Here is a 24,174-nt window from a genome sequence, read left to right on the forward strand (position 1 = left end):
CCAGGCCCAATATTCCAAGCCCAATCGTTTGGTCATATAAATAAGAAACTGATCTCTGTTGTGCGTCAAAACTATGTATTAGAATTTCATTTTGTCCAGGCCCAGAATGAATTATAGGCCCAATAGTCTATTCTCTCTCCCACGAACATTATTTATAGATTTTTGGGTTTCCCCTAAATCTCGAGCTTTTTCTTCCCTTGATTTCTTTGGTCTCTGTCCGTACGACGTCGAATATCTAGATTGTTCGACGGCGATGGGAGCTGGGAGAGAAGTCAGCGTATCGCTAGATGGAGTCAGAGACAAAAACTTGATGCAGCTTAAGATACTCAACACGGTTTTGTTCCCGGTTCGTTACAACGACAAGTACTACGCCGATGCAATCGCTGCCGGCGAATTCACCAAGCTTGGTTCGTCTTCTTCTTACTTGATTTTTCTTAATTTCTGTCTCTCTTTGCTTTCCCCAGTAATTCCTGCTTAAATTTCTTAATGGGCATGTGCTATTACGATTTCACGGGAATGTGCCTCTGAATCAGAACTAAAATTCATCGAATTTTGGTATTTTTGCTCTCAGATTTCTGTCTTTTTACCTGAGCGAGCATTAGTAGTCGAGTTTGTTCCTTTAATAGGAAAAGTTTGCTTTGGGGGGTTTATGATGAACTGTTCTGTGATTAGGCTTGGTATACTCTACAAAGAAAGTACCTTTTGCAATCCTGCTTTCCTTTGGTTGTTTGTTTAGTTGGTTCACTGGTCATTGTAATAGGTGTGATTATCTGTGTCTTCTCTTTTGTTCGGTTCCGTGAATTTATTTGACTGAGCCATGTTTTATTTAGGTTCAGTACTAGTGTCTGATACTAGGAAGAAGATGATTTTATCGGTAATATTGGTAGAAGCCTTCTTTCTAAGCCTTGAATGGATCGATTTTGTTTGCTTTCTATTGTCTGTTGTTTCGTAATTACCGATTCATGTTTGAACTTTGTGGTTGATGACATTGATGTTGACAAAGTATCATCTTGATCGTTGTTTTAAGTTGTTTGACTATATGAATACTGCATTCTTTTGTTCAACCAAGCAAAATTTTTTGTATGTTAAGCATGTGTACCTTGTAATCTATCGCTGATTGACTTATATTATCTTTCGAGAACATGGTCCAAGACTAATTTTCGTATTCACAGAATTTTTTCAAGCTCACTTTTGTGAAACCCTTGGTTGGAACATCTTTTGCGTCAACTAGTTCTTTAAATGTACAATAAGATGTGATTATGAAAGTCTAAAGACTGTTAACAACGTCTTAAATTTGGTACTAACTATTTCATTGCAGTTGCTTGGGTAGTTATGTTCTTGGTGTTACATATATTTTCTCTAATTTGTGATCAAGGAAAATTCTTCATGTTCTAATAATGGATTGACTTCCTCTCAGCATATTACAATGACATATGTGTTGGAGCTATCGCCTGTCGGCTGGAGAAGAAAGAAAGTGGGGCCATGCGAGTTTATATAATGACGCTTGGTGTTCTTGCACCCTACCGTGGGATTGGCATTGGTAAGTCATAAATCTGCTGTGCAAAACTTGAATACCGACAAAACATGAATAATGAAGAAAACTGTTAGCATGTTGTGTAATTCTGTTGTTTTCCTTACGTTTTAACACATGAGGCCAGCTGTAGTATGTTTATTCTGTAGTTCTCTATTTGAAGTGTCTCCATTTAGAGATTCAAACCACCAAGAAATAGTCCTTAGGGTTTTATGCATATCGTTGTTTTACCGAGAAACTGGAATTATGATTCCTCCTATATCAAGATTTAAGATCGAATTCCCTGCTTTAGAAAGAAAAACTCGATGTCTATAATTTGTGTATCTTGTTTTTTTCGTCTTTTGCAGGCTCAAATCTATTGAATCATGTTCTTGACATGTGCTCCAAGCAAAACATGTGTGAGATATACTTGCATGTGCAGACAAACAACGAAGACGCAATCAAGTTCTACAAGAAGTTCGGCTTTGAGATCACAGATACCATACAAAACTATTACATCAACATTGAGCCAAGAGATTGCTACGTTGTCAGCAAGTCCTTTGCTCAATCTGAAGCCAACAAATGATGAAAAATACCAAACTTGGGGAAGCCATTCCTCCCCAGTTTCTTTGTTGCATTCAGTTCAAGATCTATTAATGTTATGATGATCCTTCGGTTTCCGAGTTTTGCTTGTTTTGTTGACCTTAATTTTTCTTACTGATTCTAAATTTATAAATTCCTGGTTATATACTTGCATGATTTCTCTAATGTCCTCTTGGCTTTGGACATTTTCGTTTGGAAAAGTTTTTAACTTTGCAACTCAAAGCTTTACTACCAAGTATCATCGTGTTTGTAAATGTTGGTCTATGAATTTGAGTAAAGAGAGACAATGATTCTTGTTATGAGCTGTAGAATAAAGTAAAGAAAAAAATGAAGAATTTATGACTTGCGTTTTGGCTTGCGTGCCATTTATTCACAGTGAAGACTGGAAGATGTGTTCTTCTTGAATCAAAAAACGGCACGTCTTATGAGTCTCCGTTCATCGGTGTCTGCAATTAAGCACCGGTTCCTCGAGCTTCCTCACTCAATTCGATTGACCAATGCGGCGTTCTCGTTTTGTTGCTCAAGTTTTCTCCGACGTTACCTTCGCTGACGCCTCCACTATCTCTGCTCCAATCTTCACCATGTCTACTCGTGCTCCGGTAAATTTTCTCAGCTATTCTCTTGTTCTATCACTCCCGCTGCGTTGCTTCGGTTACTGGAATATAATTTGTTTCTTACGAAGCAGTACAGAGGTGCCCGAGGACGAGGACGAGGCCGAGGTGGGAGAAGTTTCTCCGATCGTCCGTACAATGATGACGCGGGAAGAGATCAGTTCGTTACTGGAGATTCTCATTTTCAATCAGTTCATGACGCCAATTTCCGATTCCGGCATGGTGAACCTTATCGACAACATCAGCCTCCGCTTGATCAGCGGCAGCAACCACCGTTCAATCAGAATTACGAATTTCGACCTCCGCCGCCGTCACGAGGTCAGTGGCAACAATTCCGTCAACCTAATCAGTTTCCGTCTAATCAAAACTACGCGGCTTGCCCTCCCCCTCCGTTCTATCAAAACCAGATGTCCCGGCCGCCTCCACAGCAGAGCTTTCGTCAACGGCCACGGTCAAAACCTTCAGATTACCGTGAATGGGAATATGCCAAAACGCCACCGTCTCCTGGCTCCGGTAATTTATGCGTGACCATCTCATTTGCTCCGGTATACAATTTTTGATTTGCTTTCTCTTGTCTACAGAAAAGTTTGTTGTTTTATCGTATAATATATTGGCGGATTACCTTGCAAATGATCACTGGAGAAGTCTTTACTTTCACATACCGAGGAATATGTTGAGTTGGGGATGGAGAAAGAGCAAATTAGTGTTCGAGCTTAGCCTATGGTCTGCAGATATAATGTGCCTTCAGGTTATAGTTTCTGCTATATCTTCTTGGTAATTGCTTGTATGAGGGACTAAGGAGACAAAACTTTCTTGCTTTACTATTTTTTTATCATATGTATACAGAATGTATCTTCCATATGTATAGTAATCTAAAATTATTTTGTATATGTCAGGAAGTTGATAAATTTCAGGACTTAGAGGAGGAGATGAAGCACCGGGGATATAGTGCTATTTGGAAGGTAGGTTTGTTGAAAACTTTTAGTTGTCTTGAGTTTGTATTCTCTACGGACTCTCTTGGAGTAAAGATTAAATGGTATGCATCATAAGAACTAGGCTTCAAATGTGGGGTTAACTCTATTTTATAAAACTGTAGATGCGGACTGGTAATGCTGTTGACGGATGTGCAATATTTTGGCGATCCAATAGGTTTGATTCCCTTGCTCTTCCTTGTGTGGATCAGTCTGGAATCTTGTTTAGGATTTCATTGTTATCATATTAGATTCAAGTTGGTTCACGAGGAAAGCATCCAGTTCAATCAACTTGGTCTCCGAGATAACGTTGCTCAAATATGTGTGCTTGAGGTAATATGGATACCTTATGTTGATAGTGACTTATATACATTTGCCTCTTTGCCCTAAATTAAATTTGCTCTGTGTAGACATTGTTGACTTCACATACAAAAGAAAATGAGACCCCTCCACCTGAAAGGTAACTTAAAAGTATCTGTAAATGTTACTATCATATCATTTTATGGGTGGATAATTTCACTAGGAAGTGGCCGATTTTCTTCAGATTTCAGTGGTTTTCTGTATGGACTATACTTTGTGGGTGGGTTGAAGTGAATTACCAATTTCTTTTACAGCTCTGCTGGTTCCCATCGAGTTGTCATTTGTAACATTCACGTGCTTTTTAATCCTAAAAGAGGAGACTTTAAACTTGGTCAGGTACTTTCCTTTAATGCCATATTCTAGTTTGTAGAAATCTTTTGCCAAACGACAGTTTTACTCTCTGGTTTAACTCTGTCTATACGCTATGAACATGTATAAGTGTTAGGTGTTTGAGATAAAACTTTTGAAACCAAACGCTTCGCCCCTTGCTTAACTTGGTTTCTTTAACTGTTTCCATTTATCATCTATGTATTTATCTCTGTTACGTAGGTCAGAACACTCTTAGATAAAGCTCATGCTGTTTCAAAACTCTGGGATGATGCGCCTATTGTTCTTTGTGGGGATTTCAATTGTACACCAAAGGTAGGACAATCTTACCTTAACCAGTTTGTATACCCCAAAAAACTTGTTTTGTGACATGGTCATAACATTCTTCCACCTGGTTGCAGAGTCCTTTGTACAACTTTATTTCAGACCGGAAGGTAAAGCTTCATTGTTAGGAAAGTCCTTCACCTATTCGCAACATTATATATATGGTTCACATTGTGTCTTGTGCTGCTCTCTGCAGTTGGATTTGTCTGGTTTGGCCAGAGACAAAGTTTCGGGGCAAGTTTCTGCTGAGTTTCGTCCACCAAGGCCAGAAAATTATACAACGAGGTAGAGCAAACTCACCAAGTTCTTCGACATCATTAAGTATATGGTTATGCAACTTAACACCTCCATGTCTACCCTAGAATATCGGGTTCTACTCTGCTTTTGCAATTGTCAGCATGGTTGATAGGCCTCCTCAATTTTCCAGGTATCAGTCCGCCAACAAATCTCCACAAGGTCAAGTTCAACCACCAAATTTGATCACAAATGCTCATATGGAGAATAACTCCAACATAGATGTTGGAACGGCCCCCTCCGAGAAGACATCTGAGCTTCCATGTGGTGATACAATTCTTGCTGGTCACGAAGCCACCTCCAGCTCTGACCAAGTATTACCATGCGAGAATATGGCCTCAGATTGTCAGTTTGGAATAGAAAACAGAAAACCTGATGATTCCGGGAATCTCTCGACAGCTGAAGATCTTTCTTCACTAACCATATCAGATACAGAACCTCAACATGCTTCCAGTGCTAGAGAAGATTTGAATACAGATCGTTCTGTAAGTTCCGGTTTATCAGAAACAGAGCAAACTCCTGAGGAAATATGTTCCAGTGATCAAGATATTTCATCTAGTCTCTCCACCAAGGTTGACACTTTTGTGGCTGAAATGAAACTAGATGGCTTAAAATTGGACGAACCAGTAGTATTCGCGCAAGATGAAGAAAGTTTAGGTGAAGATGGGGAAACCTTTTTGGCTAAGCTACACGATAACAATGAAAACTTGAGTCAAAAAGGGGAACTTGTGAGTGAAGTTCCACTTAAATGGAGTTCTGAAGCTTTAAATAGTGACAAAATCACTTATAGTCCATCCTCTTGGACTCCAATGGAGATAGCAACTGCAACTGGTGACCCAGAGAGAACTACGGTTGAACATGCTCTGGAGCTTAAAAGCACATACTCAGAAGTGGAGGTATTGTAATATATCCTCCCTACAGTTTTTCCCTTTTATCTTCTGTTTCTTGAGAAATTATATCCTTAGGAAGCTGTTGAAATTTGTGGTTAGGGTCAAGCAAACACAAGGGATGAAAACGGAGAACCTGTAGTGACCAGTTATCACAGATGTTTCATGGGGACAGTTGACTACATATGGTATTAGCATTAGAAGCAAAACCATTTGTGACAAACCTTAAAATTAGATTACTTCATTATTGTAAATTATGCGCGTTTTGACATATTCTCATGTTTGATTTCTGGTTTGGGTTAGGCGGTCGGAAGGTCTTCAAACAGTGCGTGTGCTTGCTCCAATACCAAAGCAAGCAATGCAGTGGACTCCAGGCTTCCCGACTCCTGTAAAATCCCATGATATTCTTATATAGCCTACCTTTTTAACTGAATTGTTTACAAAACTTTTTTATGTTTGTATTTCTGGTTTGTTACAGAAATGGGGAAGCGATCACATTGCACTGGTTTCAGAGTTGGCCTTCTGCAGCAGCAAAACTCTGCCCAAAAGCTGATATTAAACTGGTGGTGAGTTCATTAGAAATCTAAGAAAGTGTAAAGAGATTAGATGGTTGAGGTCTTGGGTTCAAAGCACATCCTTGTTGCAATGTTTGTGCTCTGAAGGTCGCCAATAGCTTATTTTATATCCCAGCAAAACATCTAAGAGTAAACTTTTACAGAATCTCATAGGCTCTAGTTTTGTATTTTTCTCTATCATATTTTACAGTGACAAATTATATTTGAGTTTTTCTTTTTGGGCGACACTCGATTTCAGAAAATCTGCTATAAAAGTTTAAAGCATGCTTCTTGATTTTAAATAGCTTCAATTGTTAACCCCTAACTCTTTCAGCTTTAGTCTAGACTGACTCTTTCAATTATTACAAATAAACACCTAGCATTTATCCATGTCCCTGTGTCCAATATAAGGACATCTCACATTAGGACCTAATCCCTGCAATATAATTCAGAGCATCCAAAACTTCTTGCATCAATGGTCGTTTCTTCTTGTCCCGATTGGTGCATCTTTGGATGAGTGTGACAATCTTTGTGGCCGCATCCACAGGATAATCGCTTCCTATTCGGGGGTCGATTATTTCCCCAATCTTATAATTATCGGGCAAGAAAGACCCAGTCCAATCTGAGCTTTGATTCTTCAAAGCTGTTGATCTATCTTGTGAACCAACTAAAAGCTCAAGCAAGATCACGCCAAATATGTCCTATCAATCAATAAGTACACAACACATATAGAGACAAAAGAAAAATTTAAATATGTTGAGTAAAAAAAAAAAGACAGACTTTACTTACCACCCACTCTTGTAGAGCCTGTGAACTGCCATGAAGATATTCGACAACAGAAACAGGGGTACCGGTTTTAGTTCTTGATGGTGCAAATGTGGTGTTATCGATGTAGCCCTTGTAGAATGATCGAATATAGTGATCATCGCGAATTACGACCCTGTCTTGTCTGGATTTCTTCGTTGCTTTCATCCATTCCTTGAAACTGAAGACTCTCAGATTCTCGCTTTGTGCCTCCACTTCTTCATATTACATATATAGACTTGAGTTACGTATTTTAAAAACATTACATGTAAACAATTGTAAAGTGAATTTATAAAACAGAGATGTACCTGGAATTAGAGGGACGGTGAGAGGCTGGTAAGCAAAAGAAGAAGGTTGTTGCTTGAAAGGCTTGACAATGTTTCCCATTGTTGAAGATACAAGGGTTCAAGGCTTGTTTCTCAATCTCTTTGGCTCTCAAAATCGGAATGGAATTCACAAGATACTTACTTCTGGTTTCAAGACATCTTGTTGGATTTTAAAGAGGTCAAAAAAATTCAACGCTTTGAAAAAGTTATGTTGAGACAGAAAAAGAAACAACCACTATTGATGACAGCAGTACTAGTTACTAAGCTCGGGGAAAAATTCTTAAAATCAAGTAAAGAATCTCAGAAAAGTGGCAAGACTCAGTTTTAGTAAGTTATTGACTTATATTGCTTTAGTTGATTACAACTTTTTCTGTAAGACACAAGTAAACAATTTCAGAAAAAGTGTTGTCAATTTCAGTAAGTTATTGACTTATTGCTTAGTTGATTATAAATACAGAGGCTCTAAATGGAACTTTGAAACGTATAGGGCACAGAAGAACAGTTGTTATTTTTGAGTAAAAATGTACAAAAAGACAAAACCAAAAACGCGTTTATTTGCTTTCCTTCTCTTCTAGTAAGCTGAACTGAAAAGCTATTTGAATATATATTTTTACTCTTTTTTCTCTTTGTAAATTCTAATAATCGAACAAAATATAACGAATTTTCCATATAAAAACAAGTCATTGGTGATATATTAATTTGTCTGTAAAACGTATTTCATTAAGATTTGTGTTTTTTCAAGTTACAACTGAAAAAATAAAAATATAGCATCCATTTGAATTTATTTTATAAAAATAAATAATTCTTTATTAAATAGCAAATAACTTTTCTCATTTTTTTTTGTAAATATTCTCTTTTCTATACACTAAAGTCTTTACAATATCACATATTTCATTGATTTTATTTCATTGACTATGTAAAGATATTCATTTATATATACAATTAGTATTTTTTTTAATTGAAAGTTAGTACTAGTATGTGACTCTGTGGGTCGATCCATTGGCTGGCCCACGAGGTCCACTACTTAACCGGTCTGAAAGTTTTATGTACATACCGCATAAGAGACCGGTAAACAGAGCGCTCTGTTTTTGTTTCGTTCCTAGGGTTTTAACAAATTGAAGGATTTTCTAGGGTTTGGTTCCATTGGTCTGTTTCAATTGTTTGTGTACGTAAGATATAGACAAGATCATTGGGTATTCTGATGATGAATTGCTCGTGAAGATCTTATCGTTTCTTCCAACAAAAGTTGCTGTAAGCACGAGTATTTTGCCAAAACTTGACTACGATAACACCGTCAATTTTGATATGGAGAAAAGCAAGAGGATGGAGCTTTTTATTGACAGGAATCTGCCAGCTTGTGTCTCAAGTCTATCTGTTCATCTAATCAACCTAAATGTATCAAATTTTGGGTTGACATTGCAGTTTCACGGTGTTTGCGTGAGCTAAGTGTTACTTATTATAGGAGAACATTGATCAGGAACTATGCATTACTGCCGAGTAGTTTGTATACTTGCAAATCTCTAGTGACATTTTTTTTTTTTTTTTTTTGAATAAAATGTAAAATTTATTCGAAAAAACTTTTTTACATCAAGTGCAACGTTTGTTTAGAAGATTTTTATACAGGTCAGAAGATAAGAAAAAAAACCTAAGCTTTTGCAATTATCTTGAGGCAAACCAAGCTTGCATACAACGATCATATCTTCGGTCACCTTGTTCACGGATCGAGGATATCCGGTTTCGGACTTGTTTGTCAAGTAGTCTGGTCATTGAAACTGAAAGACGAGATTTTCGTGGACGTTCCTCGTATGGTTTGTCTCCCCTCCTTGAAAACTTTGCACCTTAAAGGTGTGATGTATGTAGATGAAGGATCTCTTCAACGGCTTTTATCCAATTGCTCTCTTCTCGAAGAACTGGTTGTTGAACGATGTAATGGTGCCAATATGAGAAAGTTTGCCGTTATCATCCCGTCATTGCTTATATCAATTGAGATTTATGGTTCGTTATCATACTGTATGTGATAGACACTCCTTCTTTGAAGTATTTCAAAGCTAAGTTTTTAGTCAGAGTAGTCTCTCGTATTTAATTGTGAATATGCCTAAGTTGGAGGAGGCCGATATCGCTCGTGGATCTCATGATGTCAAGAAGCTTCTCAAATCTATCTCTTCTGTCAAACGTCTTTCGTTATATTTAGAAGTCAACAATAATGAGGTAATATTACTTGATGTCTCTTCAGTCTCACTTTATCATTTAGATTACTAAACCTTGCTTTGTGCAGGATCTATATGGTGATGATATTGTCTTTAACGAGCTTGAGCATCTCAAGTTTCGCATAAGCAGAGCCGTGCCAAGGTCAATGGTTGCCGGAGGCGGCCAAATGAAATTTGCCCCAATTCACAAACAAAGATGCTTATAATAATAGAAATAAAAGTGTTTACAAAAATAAATTGTCATATGACGAAAGATTCAAAGTTAATTTTTTTAACCAATTCTATATCGAATGCTTTAACCTAAATTTATAATGCTTTGTTCTGTTTTGTTTCTTTATTCTGTGAATATTTTTCCATTTTTAATTCTATTTTTTTATTACTTAGGTAAATGTAAGTGATTTCGCAAAAAAAAAAAAAAAGGTAAATGTAAGTGATCTGTCAATATTAAACCTATAAAACTAAAGTTATCTTGTAAAAATATATGCTTCTAAGTTTTTTTCAAAAATTTGAGGACGTAGGTGAATGTTTCTTTCTTTTGTCTTGAGGCACGGCTCTGCGCATAAGTAAAACATATTGGTCCAAGTTACTATTCTGTTTACTCAAAGGTTCTCCCAAACTACGTGACTTGGAGCTCATAGTAAATTTCTTCGATCGTCGTAAGGCAAACGTTGTAGGAGATAGTATGGATACATTGTTTTGTTGGAAGCAAATGATTGATGTCCCTCAATGTTTGTTGTCGAGTCTCCAAACTTTCAAGTGGAGAACTTATTTTCCAACAGAAGAAGAGAAAGGTCTGGCGACATATATCTTGGCAAAATCTTGCCGATTAAAGACTGCGAGAATCTTGATTGTTTCAAAGTTGGATCCACAAAAGGAGCTTGAGATGAAGAATGAGTTATTGTCTTCATGTGGTTCAACCACATGCAACCTCGACCTCGTATTCAAACAATTCAACGATCTTCTTTGAATCATTATATTTTATATATATATAATACTCGTCTAACAATCTTGCAATAACATCATTGGATTTTGATCTGTTTAAAGTTGTTGTTTTATATATTGATGATTTTTAAGTTCAACGATAAATTTTTAAATCGTAATTATAAACATGTCGATGTGAAACAACAAAAAAATAATAATCAGAATTATGGATTAGGCCCAACTAAAATCTAATTGGGTTCTTTATGGGCTTTAATTTATATCTGAATGAAAAATGTTCTTCCTCTTCTTCTTCTTCTTCTCTCTTTACCAATTGCTCTGGATTCTCTCTCGCTAAAGCTTCTCCATTCTCCACATGTCAACATTTTGGGCGTTTTTCGCGGCATTTGTTTCGAATTTCTTGTAATTTTTTCATTTCTTCTTCAGAATTATATCATCTTCCTCGTCCGTTGTAATTGATTTTCGAGGCTTTTTTTCTCTTAATGGGTTCGGCTTCGATTGGTTACCAATTCGGAATATCAGCTCGATTTTACGGCAATTTTAATCTGAGCTCAGATATTACTGTCTCCTCGCTTCCATGTAAACTTGATGTTTCCATAAAAAGCCTATTCTCAGCTCCAAGCTCCACTCACAAGGTAAAGGACCCGTCTTTGTTTATCTCTCTTAATCTCGTTTATGCCAATAACACTAAAGTGCCAAACTTTCAATCTGGGTCTCGTTTATGAATTGCGGATTTTGGATTTTTTTTGCCATCGATGGAATCTCCTAATGTATGCGTTTGATATCTAGGAATATTCAAATCGAGCTCGGGTATGTTCTTTGCCAAACACTGATGGATACTGCGATGAGAAATTTGAGACGCCAATACTAGACAGCATTGAAACTCCATTGCAGTTGAAGAATTTGAGTGTTAAGGTGGATTTCTTCATGTTCTTAACCCATATGTAGTTGAATGATAACTTGAAGGGCTTGAGTTTAATGGGGATGGTTTTTCTTCTCGTAGGAGTTGAAGTTATTAGCTGATGAAATCCGTACGGAGCTTCATTCTGTATTATGGAAGAAGACCCAAAAGTCTATGAATCCTAGCTTTGCTGCAATAGAGCTTACCCTTGCTCTGCATTATGTTTTTCGTGCCCCGGTTGACAATATATTGTGGGATGCTGTGGAACAAGTAAGCTTATGTTTTCAAATTCAGGGGATTGATGATTAGATTTTCTTATGTTTTGGTACAAGGGTTTGATGAGTTTCTTGTGGTGTTAACAGCATTTTTTTTGTCTTTTGTAGACATATGCACATAAGGTCTTGACACGACGTTGGTCTGCAATACCATCGAGACAAAACAGTGGTATTTCTGGGGTCACTTCTCGTTTGGAGAGTGAATATGATTCCTTTGGAACCGGGCATGGCTGCAACAGTATTTCTGCTGGGCTCGGTAATAATTTCGTCACCCTTTTTAAAGAGTCCAGTTGCCTATAGTTTTAGCTTTTTACTTTTTTTGTAAAACAAGAAGTAGACTTAGCTAATTAATGCTATTATCGATATGGTATGCTGAACGTTTATTTCTGTTTCTTAGGATTAGCGGTTGCTCGAGATATGAAAGGAAAGAGGGACCGGGTTGTTGCTGTGATCGACAATGTGACAATAACTGCTGGTCAAGCATATGAGGCAATGAGCAATGCTGGTTACTTGGATTCTAATATGATTGTTATACTGAATGATAGCCGTCACTCTTTACATCCAAATATGGAGGAGGGATCCAAGGCATCCATCAGCGCACTTTCTAGCATCATGAGCAAAATCCAATCTAGCAAAGTTTTCCGGAAATTTAGAGAATTAGCCAAAGTATGCATTTTCCATACTCTCTTTTTGAAACTTTGTAGTTGCTTACAATTATGAGGCTGGAAATTTGGTGTTTAACAATTAATGTTGACTAAATATTTTGAAGCTCCAAATTTGGTGTTTAACAATTTGGTGTGGATTTTGACAGGCTATGACGAAAAGAATTGGAAAGGGAATGTATGAATGGGCAGCCAAAGTCGATGAGTATGCTCGCGGTATGGTTGGACCAACAGGATCAACTCTCTTTGAAGAACTTGGTTTGTACTACATTGGTCCTGTTGATGGACACAACATTGAAGATCTAGTTTGTGTTCTCCGAGAAGTATCTTCTCTAGATTCAATGGGTCCTGTGTTGGTCCACGTGATCACAGAGGGAAACCGAGATGCAGAAACCGTAAAGAACATCATGGTCAAAGGTATATCTGTCTGGTTATGTTATTTTTTCTGAGAATATATGCTTATCCAAAATCTTGACTTTGTAGTTTTTTTTTTTGTCTCAGACAGACGCACTTACAGTGATTGCTTTGTTGAGGCTTTGGTGATGGAGGCAGAAAAGGATAGAGATATTGTTGTAGTTCATGCAGGAATGGAGATGGATCCGTCACTTCTTACATTTCAGGAGAGATTTCCAGACAGATTTTTCAATGTCGGAATGGCTGAACAGCATGCTGTCACATTCTCTGCTGGTCTTTCTTCTGGAGGTCTCAAGCCATTTTGTATTATTCCCTCTGCTTTTTTACAAAGAGCTTATGACCAGGTTTCACTTTCCTCTAGCACAAAATAAAATTGTTCTAAAAGGTTTTTATTACAAGCAAATGGCCTTAGTGTCTTTGATGGTTTCTTTAGGTGGTCCATGATGTAGATCGGCAGAGAAAGGCGGTGCGATTTGTTATTACAAGCGCAGGGCTTGTTGGATCCGATGGTCCAGTGCAGTGTGGAGCTTTTGACATAGCTTTCATGTCATCCTTACCAAACATGATAGCCATGGCTCCAGCCGATGAGGATGAGCTTGTAAATATGGTTGCAACTGCTGCTTATGTCACTGACCGCCCAGTATGTTTCCGGTTCCCTAGAGGCTCCATCGTCAACATGAATTATCTTGTCCCCACTGGATTACCAATTGAAGTAAGTTCCAATCTAATCTTCAAATCTTTTGGTTGCAAAAACAGACCGTGGTGACACAAGAACTGCTTTATCATATTAGAGTAGATCGGAAGAGGAAGAGTTCTCGTAGAAGGTCAAGATGTGGCTTTACTTGGTTATGGAGCGATGGTTCAGAATTGTCTTCATGCTCACTCGCTTCTCTCGAAACTCGGTTTGAACGTGACTGTAGCTGATGCAAGATTTTGCAAACCCCTAGACATCAAGCTTGTGCGTGATCTTTGTCAGAACCACAAATTCCTTATCACTGTCGAAGAAGGCTGTGTTGGAGGGTTTGGTTCTCATGTGGCGCAGTTCATAGCCCTCGATGGCCAGCTCGATGGGAATATCAAGGTAGAGAGACAAATCAAAACCTCATGTTCTCACCTGTTTTTGGTTTTAAGTTGTAATTTTGCTCTTAACATTGTGTAGTGGAGACCCATTGTGTTACCGGATGGCTACATAGAAGAAGCATCGCCTAGGGAGCAGCTTGCTCTTGCAGGGCTAACTGGACATCACATAGCAGCAACCGCTTTGAGTCTTTTGGGCCGAACTCGTGAAGCATTGCTTCTCATGAGCTAGCTTAACCTTCTCATATGGGATTTACCTTCACAAGAGACTTAAAGAGGAGTTTCTTAAACAGAATTTGTAGATAATACATTCTGAATTCAAGAGCCCATTTGATATCCTGATTTTGGAATAGCAATCTGCTATGTATTGTAAATGTAGAGTTGAGAATTGACTAAAATAAATTCAATTACTTTTTAGGCGGTATCTCAGTTTTCATATTCTCAGTTAGTTGTTGTTGTTGTTGTTGTTGTTGTTGTTGTTGTTGTTGTTGTTGTCAAGTCTATTTGGTGTAACAGTCGCATGTCCCAAATCTGGAAACAAACAAAATATAGAACAGAGACGTGTATTTTCGATACTCGAGTTTTTTTTTAATAAAAGCATCTTAAAAAATTAGTAAAGAGTTACTGTCAAACAATATTCGTTTAATTACAAATCCGAGTCCTTCTTCTTCTTCTTCTTCTCGATCTCTGTATCTCTCGATCATTTCCTTCTAAAGGAAGCGTCTTTGATCTTAATCGTCGTGTCGTTCGTTTCTAACTGTAAGTTTTCTCCTTTTCATTCATTTTGCTTCAATCTCGATCGGAATCAAGTAAAAAATCGGAACTTTTACCTAGATTTCCTCAGGAATCGAAAAGTTCTTGTGATTTAGCAGAACCTCTATTGTTTCCGATCTCTTAATTCAATTACTTGACAAAAGTGATTATACTTTCTCTGTTGCAGTTATATTGAAAGATGGAAACAGAAACGGAACATGATAGAACTGTCTCTGTCGATGACAACGACAGCCTTGTACCTGAGCCAAGCTCAACGAAAGAAAGCTTTTTTGAAGATCTCTCGCTTACTGGGCAAGTTATGAATCCTCAACTTTCAAGTGCAGGCGAAGTTTTGACAAAAGTTGAATTGGATTTTGCTTTTGTCTCTGAGAAATTGGTCAATCTTAGTCTTCTTACTATGCAACTCGGCACGAGGGAAAATGATTTTGAGTCTTTTGTTTCTAAGAAAGAAGAAGATGAAGAAGAGCCTTCGAGTAATGTTGATGATGATGATGATTCTGCTGAGAAGGCATTGGAGTTTGATCTCTTGTCTTCAATTCTCAATTCAGAGGTGAAAGAACTTGAATCGCTTCTTGGTTTTCTCCAGAACGAGATTCAAAGCGCCCGTGTCATGATATCTCCGTTTCAACATGATGGAGAAGCTTTCTTGGATTTGGAAGGGAAGTTGAATGATACTGAACAATCTTTGGGTCAGTTAATGGAACAAGTAGTGGAAATGAAGAAGCAATCTTCTAACTTTCAGAGGTTATCTTCTGGTTTGGATGAACAAGGAAGCTGTAAGTGACCAATCTAGCTTTCTTTTTAACCTTGTTGTGATGATCACTTGGTGAGAAAAATTTCAGGCTTTAATGAATACTATATAACTTTGTTTTTGCAGGGTCTGGAGGGCAAACTTCAGTGTCTCAAAACGATGGTGAGTTTGGTGATCTGAGCGCTAAGATCAATATGCAGACTGCTGATCAGCAAAGGAATGTTTTAAGGATGCTTGAGAAATCTTTGGCTAAGGAGATGGAACTTGAGAAGAAACTAAGTGAATCAAGAAATACTGAACGAGAACTAGAGATGAAACTGTATTCTTCTGAGCAGGATGTTGTCTACATGGAAGAAGTAACCGAAGATGCGTTCTCCAGGTGGCTTGAGGCAGATAATGCTGCTGAAGTCTTTAAGGGAACGTCAAAGGAGATGTCTGGAAAACTCCAGATTCTTCAGTTCAATCTAAGTGGCTCTTTTAAGCGGGAAGACAACTTGAAGTCTAAGCTTGTTGATTCAAAGGAACGTTTAGAAGCTAAGGAATGCGCCTTGCACAAGCTTGATAGCAGCAATGCAAGACTTGCTGACTTTCTTGTGGCACAAACAGAAGGCTTAAAAGAGAGTTTGCAAGAGGCTGAAGAAAAATTGATTTTGTTGAACACTGAGAATTCCACATTAAGTGAGAAAGTTAGCTCCCTTGAAGAACAACTGAATGAATATGGGATTCAAACAGAAGATGCGGATGCTACTTCTGGTGCTCTGATAACAGATCTTGAACGTATCAACGAGGAACTGAAAGATAAATTAGCCAAAACTGAAGCAAGGGCTGAGGAAACAGAATCCAAGTGCAAAATCCTAGAAGAAAGCAAAAAGGAGCTTCAAGACGAGTTGGGGAATTTCAGAGACAAGGGCTTCACTATACATAAGTTAGCATCGCTTGAGAAACACTTGAGGGACTCAGATCTACAACTAGAACATGCAGTTGCAGCTGTTGAAGCAAGTAAAGAAAAGCAGAACTTGTTATATTCTACTGTTTCTGATATGGAGGATGTGATCGAGGATCTAAAATCAAAAGTTTTGAAGGCTGAAAACAGGGCCGACATTACCGAAGAGAAGTTGATCATGGTATCTGAGTCTAACGCAGAGGTCAACGAAGAACTGAAATTCTTTAAGGGTAGATTGAAAGAAGGGGAGAAATATTTACAGCAAGCAGAAGAAAGAAAATTGCGAACCGCCAAAGATATCGGGGTACATAACAAGATCATGAAAAAACTGGTCATGCAACTAGCTGCTGAACGAGAACGACTTCATAAACAGGTATTACCATATTCGTAAAACCCCAGTTCGCTGTTAGTTCATGTCCTTGTAGCTTCATCATCATCACAGTGGATTCTTAGATATAGTGACTTATTTGCAGATAACTAACCTGTCAAGAGAGAATTGTGTGTTGATGGTGAAGTTGAAAAAGGTTGGAAAAACTGGTTATATGGAAAGTGGCAATGGAAGTGAAGTTTCACCAAAGTCGGACCAGAATGCTTCTTCTTGCCATCAAGGAAGTAGACTTCAAGCCACCTTCATTTCATTAACTAATCCAGAGGTAACATAATTCTACCTTACAAAAAATCTGATCTTTTGCTGGCATCTAAGTGAGTTATACCATTAAGCTTTAGTCCAACAATCGAATATTATGAATCTAAGCTTGACGTTAGTAACCGTGGTCACCTTTTTGTAGGAGGAAGAAACAGGTTCAAAATCAGATATTGGAAGTGTAAGGAGATTAGATGTTGGAGCTCTTAGGTTCAAACACATTCTCGTTGCAATACTCGTGATCTTAATATCGTCGATAGCTTATGTTATATCCCAGCAAAACATGTAAGAGTCTTTAACTTTTTCCAAAATCTCAGTCTCCAGTTTTGTACTCTCTTTGTCATAGTTTACAATGACAGATTATATTTTAGTTCTTTTTGGCTACCCAGTTACAGAAAATCTGCTATATAATTAACCCCGACACTGGTATTTTGTGTTATTACAATATCTTTTTCAGTGTCAAGTATTAGTACCTCTCTACACATTAGTCCTTAATCTCTGCAATATGATTAAGACCATCCAATACTTGTTGCATCAATGGCCGTTTCTTTGTATTATGCGCTGTGCATCGGTTGATGAGTGTGCCCATCTGTGTCGCCGCATTCGCAGAATAATCGCTCCCAAGTCGGGGATCGATTATTTCCTCAATCTTATAATTATCTGGCAAGAAAGATGAGGTCCAGTAATCTACTAAGCCTTGCTCTTCCTTAATCTTTTTTCTATCCTTGGAACCCATTAAAAGTTCAAGCAAGATCATACCAAAAATGTAAACATCGGTCGTCATATCCAAAATACCTAACACATACATTACACAATTGTCTTAACGTTGAACAACGAAAGATTTTTCAGAATTTGTAAAACGAAAGTTAATGCTTTCGTGTACCTAACGATCCCCATTCAGGAGATAGGTATGTAAATCTTCCCCTCTTGAGACCTTCATCTACCAAGCTTCGTTTGGTTGGTTCGAGATAGAACAGTTTTTGCATTGTATTGCTGATGAAATCCAAACTTAGATATTAATTTCTAAGATCATAAACAAAAAGAGAGAAGAAGGATGGAAATAAAACAATTACCACCTCGTCAAGCATAATGTTATGCATCCTGAGTTCTCGGTTTAGGGGGCTGTTCTTGATCGAGTGAAGAAACGCGAGACCTTGAGCTGTTCCAATGGCTATCTTAACCCGTATTTCCCATGGCAATGCCTCTTCTTCTTCTGTTGAGGGAAACGTAAAACTATAGGTAATGCAATAGTTGTCTATATCTTAGAATGGACCCATTAGCTAGAAAAGATCTTAACTTCCGAAAATGTGACTGTCCAAACTTCCTTTGTGCGAGTATTCAAATACCAAGAAGAATGGTTTGTTGTCTTCACAACAGTAACCCAAGAAATTGACCAAATTCTGATGAGACAACTGTCCAAGAGACCTCACTACTGCCTGCAACTCATAGTTTTTGTACCCATCAGATAAGTACACAAGACTAACAAGGAATAAGAGATAGGTATCAATATTGCGTAAAAATGAACAGACTTTGCTTACCATCCAGTCTTGTAAAGAGCGTGAACTATCACATTCCATGACAGAAACAGCGATTCCGGTTCCAGCTCTTGATGGTGCAAATGTGGTTTCATCTATGTAGCCCTTGTAGAATTTTCGAACAGAGTAATCCTCGCATTCTACGACCCTGTCTTGTCTGAATTTCTTTGTCGCTTTCTTCAATCCGCGAATCTGAAGACTCTCAGATTCTCGTTTTCTGGCTCCACTTTTCATATATACGTATAAATCGAACAATGTATTTAGACATTATTCGTAAACAAAAAGTATAGTGCTTTCAAAAACAGAGATATACCTGAAAATATTGGAGGGATAATGAGAGGCTTGGGAGCAATTGAAGGAAGTTGTTGTTTGAAATGCTTTAGACAGTTTCCCATTGAAGGAAAGAAGAAGATGATTAGAAAGATATGTAGATTTCTGGCTTCAAGATTTTAACAAATCTTTATAGGGTTTTAATAAGAGTTTGTAACTTATTAAAGAAGCTACTAAAAAATAGGTTTAGACTGGCCTCAGAATTCAACCCTTTGAAATTTTCAATTTCTCATTCAGGCAAAACAAAGCAAAAGACATAGAAGGCAAGTTTGGGTATGTCTGTATCCATATAAGGCAAGTTTGTGGAAATTTTTCTAGGACTCATTTATAGAATGAAAGAAAAGAGTTGATGCGACATAGAAGGAGATTTTATCTTCTTTGTTTCAAACTTTTATTCCAAACTTGTTCAGCTTCAAATCTCATTAACTCTTACACATTAATCTTTAATCTCTGCAATATCATTCAAACCATCAAAGACTTGTTGCATCGATGGTCGTTTCCTTGTGTCCAACTTGATGCATCTTTTGATGAGTTTTCCCATTTGTGTCGCTGCATTCACAGGATAATCGTTCCCAAGTCGAGGATCGATGATTTCCCGGATTTTAGATTGATCAGACAAGAAAGGTTTAGTCCATACATGTAAGCTTTGCATGTTCTCATTCTTTTTACCATCTGAAGCTTTCAAACCAGTTAAAATCTCTAACAATATCACACCAAATGTATACACATCACTCTTCGTTCCCAAATGACCTAAGAACATTACACAACTGTCTTAAACATCGAACCACGAAAGATTAATTAGAGTGTTCGTTAACAAAACTTAAGATTTTGGTGTACCTGAGATTACATATTCAGGAGGTATATATACAGTTCTTCCTATGAATGCAGTCGTCACGCTTTCTTCTAACAAACATAGTTTCTTTGATCCAAGATAGAACAATTTTGTGTTGTAGTGCTGATGAAATTTATAAGTTCAGGCATTATTGTAAGGTTATAAACAATAAGAACAGCAAGAAGAGTGTTCTAAAGTCATTTACCTCGTCAAGCAAAATGTTATACATTCTGAGTTCTCGATATAGCGCGCTGTTCTTGACCCAATGTAGAAATGCAATACTTTGAGCTGCTCCTATGGCTATCTTGACCCGTGTTTCCCACGGTAATGCTTCTTCTTCTTCTGTTGAGAAAACATGAAACTGTAAGGCAATATTGAGTATACTGATTTTATAAATGGACCCATTGATTAGAAGAGATCTTAACTTCCGAAAATGTAACGGTTCAAACTTCCTTTATGCAAGTATTCGAAAACTAAGAATGATTTGTTTTCTTCACAACAATAGCCTAAAAGTTTGACTAAATTGGGATGAGAAATACGTCCAAGAGACTTCACTTCTTCCTGCAACTCAATAGTTTTTGTACCCATCAGATGCATAAGTAACTAAACAAAACATACATAAATAAGATCAAAGAGATAGAAATAGTAGTTGCGTAAGATTTTGGTTACCTTCCAGTCTTGTAGAGTCTGCGAATTATCTTGATAACATTCCATGACAGAAACAGTGATTCCAGTTCTTGATGGAGCAAAGGTTGTCTCATTGATGCAGCCTTCGTAGAATGTTCGAGTAAACCCATTATCATTACCTTTTATGACCATGTATTTTCTGAATCTCTTTGTTGCCTTGTTCAATTCGGCAAATCTAAACTCTTTCAAATTCTCCTTTACTGGCTCCACTTTTTACATTTATAAGACGTATTAAGATATTATTATATATGTAAACAAAAGTAGAAAGTGCATTTGAAAACGGAGATGTACCTGAACTTGAAGGGATGGTGAGAGGCTTGGGAGAAGCTGAAGGAGGTTGTTCTTTGAGAGGCTTTAGACAGTTTCCCATTGTTGATCATAAAGATGATAAATCTGTAGATTTTGATTTTTATATTTTAATAGATCTTGTAGGTTTTTTTATGAGGTTGAAAATGATTTAAGTGTGAAAGAAGCTTCAAAAAAGGTTGGGCTGTCTCAGAATTCAACACTTTAAAAAGTCAAGTTCACATTCAAAAGCCAAAAGAATCCACAGTATTTACTATTTACTATGCCAATGTCTATATAAATGCTTATAAGGCAAAATTTAGAAACATTCTAGAATAAACAGGGCTTGAAAAATTAGATTCTTGTTCTCTGTTTGGAACAGAAGAGATGCAATGTATATAAGAAAGTAAACATAATTAGATTAGAATCATGCAGACTAAACAGCCTGAAATCAGAAAATAGAACAACAAGTAGTGTCTCAGACAACAGCGAAAGAGATGGCTCATAAGTCAAAAGCCAGGTTGGTTCAAGTAGTAAGGACCAGGTTGGTTCACGTAGTAAGGGCCATGGGGTGTCCAATAACCATAAGGTGTGTAGGTATGATATTGGGGTGGTGGAAACTGGTCCCAGTTGGGTACATAGGTAGTACTTGTTGTTGTTGGGCGTTTTGGTTATTGTTAACCCTACCACCAATATAAGCAAGATTGCACTTGGCCTCTCGTCCGTCTATGACCGGTTTTGGATTCTGGCAAGCTCTCGTTGCAGATTCAGCATCTCTAAACGTGACAAAACCATAACCCTCTGATCGTCCCGTTTCTCTATCGCAAACCATATTAACATGTATAATATCTCCAAATTGTTCGAAGTAACTTCTCAAACCTTCGTTTCTTGTTTCCCAAGGCAGACCTCCCACGTATATCTTAGTGTATCTAGTGTCAACGTTTTCGTTCGCGTAATGTTGAGCCACGTCTCTGTCACAAGTATCAAAAAAAATTAGTGACAAGAAAGTTCCAACAATTAGAAATACATTTAGAAAATCCAACAATCGGAGAAAAGTACTAGATATGAAAATCTTCATTATGCATACATACTTTGTCCAATAAAAAATAGGAATTAGATACTAGAAAATTGGAAATTAAATAGAGAATTTAGGGGATGTATTGAAAGTGGAATTTTAAGAGATTTGTGTAGAATTTATAAATCCTATATTATAATGATTTTAAAAAGTTTCATGAAATTCAGTGTTATTGAACTAATGATTTCAAAATCCATAATTTGTGGATTTGAATTTTAATGATTTTGGAAGATTTGAGAGGATTTCCTTAGTTAAAAATACAGAAATCTAAATCTCATAGTTTAAGGTGAAATTTGAATGGATTTTACAAAAATATATGAACTTCTCTAAAATCATCAAAATCATTAAAAAAAACTCAAGAAAACACAAATCAGAGACATAAAGATAATAAGTAAGAGAGGATTCCACGTATTAGAAAGAGATGAAGATAATAAGTAAGAGAGAATAGATATGTTTTTAATGCACGAGAAACAATTTCATTACCATATATCTGCAGAGTGCGTATATGTGAAGTGAGAAACAAAATCACAATAAATATATATGCTCAGTCGCTCAGGAACAGAGAGACAAAAAGAAACAACCGAAGAACAAAGAGGAAAATTTACCCTTATCTCTAATATATCATGTGTCAGGGTTTAGGGAAATTATAGAAAAGAGTTAAGCTCACTTTTCCTTTTATAGGTTAGTTGATGAAAAATTTGATGGACCCAAAATGAAATCCAAGCCCAAGCCCATACCCAAAGTCTTTTTATTTCACTCAAACTGCTATAAAACGAGTCTCTTTTGTATCTATCAATTTCAATTTCTCCGCACACAATCAATTTTTCACATTAGCTATAAAAAGCATTAAATCAGATGATTTAAGAAGTCATCTCTAATTACTCCTTAAGCTTACATCATTTAAACACAAACACGAAAATTATAATTTACATATTATAATGGCCTATTAATTATAGTAATTTTGAAATTTATGAGATCAAAGTGGAGAAGTGTATCTAGAAAAGGATAGGCATGGAGGGAAAGAGAGTGAAGGCATTCCCATGTGAGTCACATTCACACGAGGGTCCTAAAAATATTGATGAGCTTATCTTCCTTGTCTTCTATTAATGCTTTTTAAGTTCCCAGCTAATATTGTTAGTAGTTTGATAGTGATATACCACATGTAAATATATATATTTTTTTGAAATATATGAGAGATTGAGAGTTCTTGAAGATACTTCATGAGATGATGCAATGGATAATTAATCAAGATCCTAATTTATTTTCTTAGGTAACATGCTTTTGTAGTTAAATTCTTAACAACAATAGCTTACCATCACAATTTTAATCAATCAACCCTTTAGTTTTTACTTTAAGTGAAAATTCCAACCCTTTTGACTATATCAACTTGTCTATGAGTTAATTCGTCTATATATATGATGAGAACTTAGCCAATATGACTGAATAACCTCATTCTTCTTTTCTTTTTGGTTTCTTGGAAAACTAGTAGCTCATTAATAAAAGAGCAACCAAAAAAAATGGAGGATCATTAATTTGTCATATGATTAGTTTTCTGAACTTTCTTTCAGTCTTGGATTTTGTTAAGAAGACTGTATCGGCTCCTTGTGTGTTGGCACGTGGTTCAAAAAAATTGGACATGATGACGAACCTGATTTTGGATGTTCATGGGAAGGCCACATGACACGAGAGCCGTTTAAGCCGCCGTTAAATATGGATGGAAGACAGGTTTTCCTCCGTCAGTGCCTGAGAAGTTGACGTCAATTGACAGAGTCAAGTGGGACGTTAGCCGCAACCGGAAATAAGCAGAAGACTCTCCACACTCACATGCCCACACTCTTAACCTTCTTAATGGATTAATGCACACTTGCATCTTCTTATCATATAGTATACGATAAATGATATTTATCTATAAGAATTTGTCATTGAATGATATAATATATGATCCATAAATTGTGTCTGCTTTGTTATAAGTGGTGTAAGTCGGGTCATGGGCCCGTGAGATAGTAAAAGAAGTGTTGCATGTAAGAGAAGGGTGATGAGAGACAGTGGCACGACGGTAGCTTAAGCGCTCTGTTTCTCTAATTTCTGCCGTCTCCTTTTCAAAAAGACCCCACCCACGTTCCTCTTCTTCTCTCATTTACCCTTCTTGTCTCTATACTCACTGCTCATGAGATTATTTTATATGCATTAAGAAATATTGGGCAAATATAGTTTATATTTTTTGTGTTTTTGACCAAGAGTAACAGAGTATTATGGTCACCTGTAAAGAATAA

At 37.0% G+C, this 24,174-nt stretch overlaps 10 protein-coding genes and 1 long non-coding RNA gene across 22 annotated transcripts; 5 read left to right on the top strand and 6 right to left on the bottom strand.

Moving 5' to 3' along the window:
• The first annotated feature begins 179 nt into the window (after positions 1 to 179).
• AT5G11340 (Acyl-CoA N-acyltransferases (NAT) superfamily protein) lies at positions 180 to 2,539 on the top strand. The gene is made up of 3 exons (NM_121172.4): positions 180 to 407; positions 1,418 to 1,540; positions 1,879 to 2,539. Exons 1-3 carry the CDS (start codon positions 254 to 256, stop codon positions 2,094 to 2,096), a joined length of 495 nt encoding a protein of 164 aa, NP_196695.1. The 5' UTR covers positions 180 to 253; the 3' UTR covers positions 2,097 to 2,539.
• Positions 2,482 to 6,673, top strand: AT5G11350 (DNAse I-like superfamily protein; the record flags this gene model as incomplete). Of its 5 annotated transcripts, none has more annotated exons than NM_121173.5 (15): positions 2,547 to 2,712; positions 2,799 to 3,237; positions 3,306 to 3,472; positions 3,621 to 3,686; positions 3,821 to 3,873; positions 3,947 to 4,028; positions 4,106 to 4,155; positions 4,310 to 4,391; positions 4,605 to 4,697; positions 4,784 to 4,816; positions 4,903 to 4,991; positions 5,134 to 5,896; positions 5,990 to 6,075; positions 6,191 to 6,275; positions 6,366 to 6,673. In NM_121173.5, the coding sequence occupies exons 1-15, from the start codon at positions 2,611 to 2,613 to the stop codon at positions 6,438 to 6,440; spliced, it is 2,265 nt and encodes a 754-aa protein (NP_196696.2). In that variant the 5' UTR covers positions 2,547 to 2,610. The 5 variants fall into 5 exon arrangements, with proteins under 5 accessions (NP_001331449.1, NP_001331450.1, NP_196696.2 ...); NM_001343181.1 differs by having other exon boundaries at positions 2,796 to 3,237; positions 6,366 to 6,440; NM_001343179.1 differs by lacking the exon at positions 6,366 to 6,673 and having other exon boundaries at positions 2,482 to 2,712; positions 6,191 to 6,302.
• On the bottom strand, positions 6,598 to 7,763 carry AT5G11360 (Interleukin-1 receptor-associated kinase 4 protein; the record flags this gene model as incomplete). 3 transcript variants are annotated; one of them, NM_121174.4, is made up of 3 exons in its annotated part: positions 6,598 to 7,142; positions 7,231 to 7,463; positions 7,554 to 7,763. In NM_121174.4, the coding sequence occupies 3 exons, from the start codon at positions 7,630 to 7,632 to the stop codon at positions 6,864 to 6,866; spliced, it is 591 nt and encodes a 196-aa protein (NP_196697.2). In that variant the 3' UTR covers positions 6,598 to 6,863. The 3 variants fall into 3 exon arrangements, with proteins under 3 accessions (NP_196697.2, NP_001078569.1, NP_001154708.1); NM_001085100.1 differs by having other exon boundaries at positions 6,598 to 7,115; positions 7,554 to 7,728; NM_001161236.2 differs by having other exon boundaries at positions 6,852 to 7,142; positions 7,231 to 7,460; positions 7,554 to 7,632.
• A 1,113-nt stretch (positions 7,764 to 8,876) lies between these two features.
• AT5G11370 (FBD / Leucine Rich Repeat domains containing protein) lies at positions 8,877 to 10,745 on the top strand (the record flags this gene model as incomplete). Its single annotated transcript, NM_121175.1, has 5 exons — positions 8,877 to 8,980; positions 9,241 to 9,537; positions 9,632 to 9,779; positions 9,847 to 9,927; positions 10,440 to 10,745. 5 exons carry the CDS (start codon positions 8,877 to 8,879, stop codon positions 10,743 to 10,745), a joined length of 936 nt encoding a protein of 311 aa, NP_196698.1.
• A 270-nt stretch (positions 10,746 to 11,015) lies between these two features.
• DXPS3 (1-deoxy-D-xylulose 5-phosphate synthase 3) lies at positions 11,016 to 14,539 on the top strand. 4 transcript variants are annotated; one of them, NM_001085101.2, is made up of 10 exons: positions 11,016 to 11,352; positions 11,507 to 11,632; positions 11,721 to 11,888; positions 12,002 to 12,149; positions 12,291 to 12,559; positions 12,705 to 12,972; positions 13,057 to 13,313; positions 13,403 to 13,681; positions 13,761 to 14,050; positions 14,129 to 14,516. In NM_001085101.2, exons 1-9 carry the CDS (start codon positions 11,200 to 11,202, stop codon positions 13,788 to 13,790), a joined length of 1,698 nt encoding a protein of 565 aa, NP_001078570.1. In that variant the 5' UTR covers positions 11,016 to 11,199; the 3' UTR covers positions 13,791 to 14,050; positions 14,129 to 14,516. The 4 variants fall into 4 exon arrangements, with proteins under 4 accessions (NP_001078570.1, NP_196699.1, NP_001332633.1 ...); NM_121176.4 differs by having other exon boundaries at positions 11,017 to 11,352; positions 13,766 to 14,050; positions 14,129 to 14,539; NM_001343184.1 differs by having other exon boundaries at positions 11,017 to 11,352; positions 13,403 to 13,609; positions 13,726 to 14,050; positions 14,129 to 14,539.
• Positions 14,540 to 14,676: 137 nt separating this feature from the next.
• WIT1 (WPP domain-interacting protein 1) lies at positions 14,677 to 17,962 on the top strand. Its single transcript, NM_121177.4, has 5 exons — positions 14,677 to 14,805; positions 14,987 to 15,596; positions 15,698 to 16,887; positions 16,988 to 17,167; positions 17,303 to 17,962. The coding sequence occupies exons 2-5, from the start codon at positions 14,999 to 15,001 to the stop codon at positions 17,444 to 17,446; spliced, it is 2,112 nt and encodes a 703-aa protein (NP_196700.2). The 5' UTR covers positions 14,677 to 14,805; positions 14,987 to 14,998; the 3' UTR covers positions 17,447 to 17,962.
• On the bottom strand, positions 17,642 to 19,087 carry AT5G11400 (Protein kinase superfamily protein; the record flags this gene model as incomplete). Of its 2 annotated transcripts, none has more annotated exons than NM_001203360.1 (6): positions 17,642 to 17,952; positions 18,041 to 18,150; positions 18,304 to 18,370; positions 18,455 to 18,593; positions 18,696 to 18,901; positions 19,006 to 19,087. In NM_001203360.1, the coding sequence occupies 6 exons, from the start codon at positions 19,085 to 19,087 to the stop codon at positions 17,642 to 17,644; spliced, it is 915 nt and encodes a 304-aa protein (NP_001190289.1). The 2 variants fall into 2 exon arrangements, with proteins under 2 accessions (NP_001190289.1, NP_196701.2); NM_121178.2 differs by having other exon boundaries at positions 18,234 to 18,370.
• Positions 19,088 to 19,218: 131 nt separating this feature from the next.
• Positions 19,219 to 20,993, bottom strand: AT5G11410 (Protein kinase superfamily protein). Of its 2 annotated transcripts, NM_121179.2 has the most exons (6): positions 20,833 to 20,993; positions 20,524 to 20,750; positions 20,280 to 20,415; positions 20,060 to 20,196; positions 19,860 to 19,977; positions 19,219 to 19,772 (listed from the first exon to the last, which is right to left on the bottom strand). In NM_121179.2, the coding sequence occupies exons 1-6, from the start codon at positions 20,909 to 20,911 to the stop codon at positions 19,459 to 19,461; spliced, it is 1,011 nt and encodes a 336-aa protein (NP_196702.1). In that variant the 5' UTR covers positions 20,912 to 20,993; the 3' UTR covers positions 19,219 to 19,458. The 2 variants fall into 2 exon arrangements, with proteins under 2 accessions (NP_196702.1, NP_001330961.1); NM_001343185.1 differs by having other exon boundaries at positions 20,280 to 20,750.
• Positions 20,994 to 21,053: 60 nt separating this feature from the next.
• AT5G11412 (RNA-binding (RRM/RBD/RNP motifs) family protein) lies at positions 21,054 to 21,904 on the bottom strand (the record flags this gene model as incomplete). Its single annotated transcript, NM_001125736.1, has 1 exon — positions 21,054 to 21,904. One exon carries the CDS (start codon positions 21,902 to 21,904, stop codon positions 21,377 to 21,379), a length of 528 nt encoding a protein of 175 aa, NP_001119208.1. The 3' UTR covers positions 21,054 to 21,376.
• Positions 21,905 to 22,613: 709 nt separating this feature from the next.
• AT5G01875 lies at positions 22,614 to 22,936 on the bottom strand. The gene has a single exon (NR_142554.1). It is a non-coding gene; the product is annotated as an other RNA (long non-coding RNA).
• A 427-nt stretch (positions 22,937 to 23,363) lies between these two features.
• AT5G11416 (uncharacterized protein) lies at positions 23,364 to 24,038 on the bottom strand (the record flags this gene model as incomplete). Its single annotated transcript, NM_001125737.2, has 1 exon — positions 23,364 to 24,038. The coding sequence occupies one exon, from the start codon at positions 24,036 to 24,038 to the stop codon at positions 23,808 to 23,810; it is 231 nt and encodes a 76-aa protein (NP_001119209.1). The 3' UTR covers positions 23,364 to 23,807.
• Positions 24,039 to 24,174: the final 136 nt, after the last annotated feature.

Source organism: Arabidopsis thaliana, chromosome 5, assembly GCF_000001735.4.
Source record: "Arabidopsis thaliana chromosome 5, partial sequence".
NCBI classification, from domain to species: domain Eukaryota; kingdom Viridiplantae; phylum Streptophyta; class Magnoliopsida; order Brassicales; family Brassicaceae; genus Arabidopsis; species Arabidopsis thaliana.

Bases quoted from the DNA above. Each gene is read 5' to 3' on its own strand.
- AT5G11340 (NM_121172.4), top strand. From the start codon at position 254: ATGGGAGCTGGGAGAGAAGTCAGCGTATCGCTAGATGGAGTCAGAGAC. The intron at 408-1,417 runs GTTCGTCTTCTT...ACTTCCTCTCAG, and splicing joins CGGCGAATTCACCAAGCTTG to CATATTACAATGACATATGT. The intron at 1,541-1,878 runs GTAAGTCATAAA...CGTCTTTTGCAG, and splicing joins CTACCGTGGGATTGGCATTG to GCTCAAATCTATTGAATCAT.
- DXPS3 (NM_121176.4), top strand. From the start codon at position 11,200: ATGGGTTCGGCTTCGATTGGTTACCAATTCGGAATATCAGCTCGATTT. The intron at 12,560-12,704 runs GTATGCATTTTC...GGATTTTGACAG, and splicing joins AATTTAGAGAATTAGCCAAA to GCTATGACGAAAAGAATTGG. The intron at 13,682-13,765 runs GTAAGTTCCAAT...ATATTAGAGTAG, and splicing joins CCACTGGATTACCAATTGAA to ATCGGAAGAGGAAGAGTTCT.
- WIT1 (NM_121177.4), top strand. From the start codon at position 14,999: ATGGAAACAGAAACGGAACATGATAGAACTGTCTCTGTCGATGACAAC. The intron at 16,888-16,987 runs GTATTACCATAT...ACTTATTTGCAG, and splicing joins GAGAACGACTTCATAAACAG to ATAACTAACCTGTCAAGAGA. The intron at 17,168-17,302 runs GTAACATAATTC...ACCTTTTTGTAG, and splicing joins TTTCATTAACTAATCCAGAG to GAGGAAGAAACAGGTTCAAA.
- AT5G11410 (NM_121179.2), bottom strand. From the start codon at position 20,911: ATGGGAAACTGTCTAAAGCCTCTCAAAGAACAACCTCCTTCAGCTTCT. The intron at 20,416-20,523 runs GTAACCAAAATC...ATTGAGTTGCAG, and splicing joins AGACTCTACAAGACTGGAAG to GAAGAAGTGAAGTCTCTTGG. The intron at 19,773-19,859 runs GTACACCAAAAT...TAATGTTCTTAG, and splicing joins TCCTGAATATGTAATCTCAG to GTCATTTGGGAACGAAGAGT.